Genomic DNA, 1500 nt, shown 5'->3' on the forward strand with positions numbered 1-1500 from the left:
TGAGAATCTTTCTCAAACGTTTACTTTAAGTATCTCACGAGCGAGCTTTATTTACAGAACAATCGCAAATTATCTGTTATGGAGATTCGTCAGACATAGAGTGAACAATCTGGACGATCGATTTCAAGAAGCTAAACAGAAATTTTATTATATACTGTTTGGAAGGGAACAAGCACCGTCCAGGTGGAAAAAGTGCGTGGCACAGGTGAATTCTAATATGGGAATGGCTGTTGGTTCGATGTTCGTGAAGAAATATTTCGATGAGAAAAGTAAAAACGATGTAAGATTTCTTTTTTTTTGGAGTTGATCAATTTTCGTTCTGTTTGCAAATTTTATTTTATTTGTTCATTTTTTTTGGGAAAAGACATTGTCGATGACGAGAGAGATTCAACGATCGTTCAGAGAGCTTCTGAATCAAACTAGCTGGATCGATGACGAAACGAAAGAATTAGCGACTGAGAAAGTAAACGCAATGCTGTTAAGAATCGGTTATCCTGATTTCATTCTGCAGCCTGAACTGCTGAACGAACGTTACAAGGATGTAAGAATCACGTAGCTGACTCTCCTTCGGAGATTAGATAATACGATAGACACGCTGTTAGTTGTGCAAACATAGTTAATTTCTGGTGAACTGTTAGGTCGTGATCCGTCCAGATAAATACTTCGAGAATACGCTGAACATCTTGCAACATTTGACCAGGGTGGAGCAGGATCGACTTGGGAGTCCTGTTAATAAAACCCTGTGGAACACCGCACCTGCAGTGGTCAATGCTTACTATAGCCGTAGCAAGAATAAGATAAGTCAGTGTGATTTTCTTTGTGTACAGAGAAGGAAAGAAAATTTTGTAATTTTAGAATTTTAGGATTTTTAAATCTTAGAAAGTTAGAATTTCAAGATTTTAAAATTTTAGACTTTAATTTAAATGATTTAAAAATCTTAGGACTTTAAAATTTTCGAATTTTTTCCTCTGAGCGAAATAAAAATTTGTTCAACAACCGAAAATTGTGTACTAATTGTTAAAATGACTTTTCCACCCCCCAGTGTTTCCAGCCGGAATACTACAGCCGCCCTTTTATCACAGATACTTTCCAAGGAGTTTAAATTACGGCGGTATTGGCGTTGTAATCGGCCACGAAATCACCCATGGTTTCGACGATAAAGGTCGACTGTTCGATAAGGATGGTAATCTACATAGATGGTGGAAAGACGAGGCTATTTACGGCTTTCACGAACGAGCCCGTTGTCTTATCGGTAATCGACGCGCCTCCAGTCCCTTAAACTTTCGTTCGCCAGTTTCACAACTATTTAATCTTTTAGACCAGTACAGTCATTACACCGTCAGCGAAGTTGGAATGCATATTGATGGGATCAACACGCAGGGTGAAAATATCGCTGACAATGGCGGTATTAAACAAGCATTTCGCGTAAGTCACTTCCCCCTGGTAATATCTTTTATAATTATTATTTTACACAATAAAATGTATTATATTAAATTTGCA

At 37.6% G+C, this 1500-nt stretch overlaps 1 protein-coding gene across 1 annotated transcript in view; it reads left to right on the forward strand.

Annotated features, from left to right (window-relative positions):
* The window catches only part of LOC108572167 (endothelin-converting enzyme 1-like), an 8616-nt gene that overhangs the window by 6419 nt on the left and 697 nt on the right, over nt 1-1500 (forward strand). Inside the window, exons 11-15 of the mRNA XM_017934365.1 lie at nt 58-280; nt 365-541; nt 639-801; nt 1043-1252; nt 1319-1425. Coding sequence (XP_017789854.1) covers nt 58-280; nt 365-541; nt 639-801; nt 1043-1252; nt 1319-1425 — 880 coding nt within the window. The remainder of the gene's footprint in view (nt 1-57; nt 281-364; nt 542-638; nt 802-1042; nt 1253-1318; nt 1426-1500) is intronic.

Source organism: Habropoda laboriosa, unplaced genomic scaffold (assembly GCF_001263275.1).
Source record: "Habropoda laboriosa isolate 0110345459 unplaced genomic scaffold, ASM126327v1 scaffold107, whole genome shotgun sequence".
NCBI classification, from domain to species: domain Eukaryota; kingdom Metazoa; phylum Arthropoda; class Insecta; order Hymenoptera; family Apidae; genus Habropoda; species Habropoda laboriosa.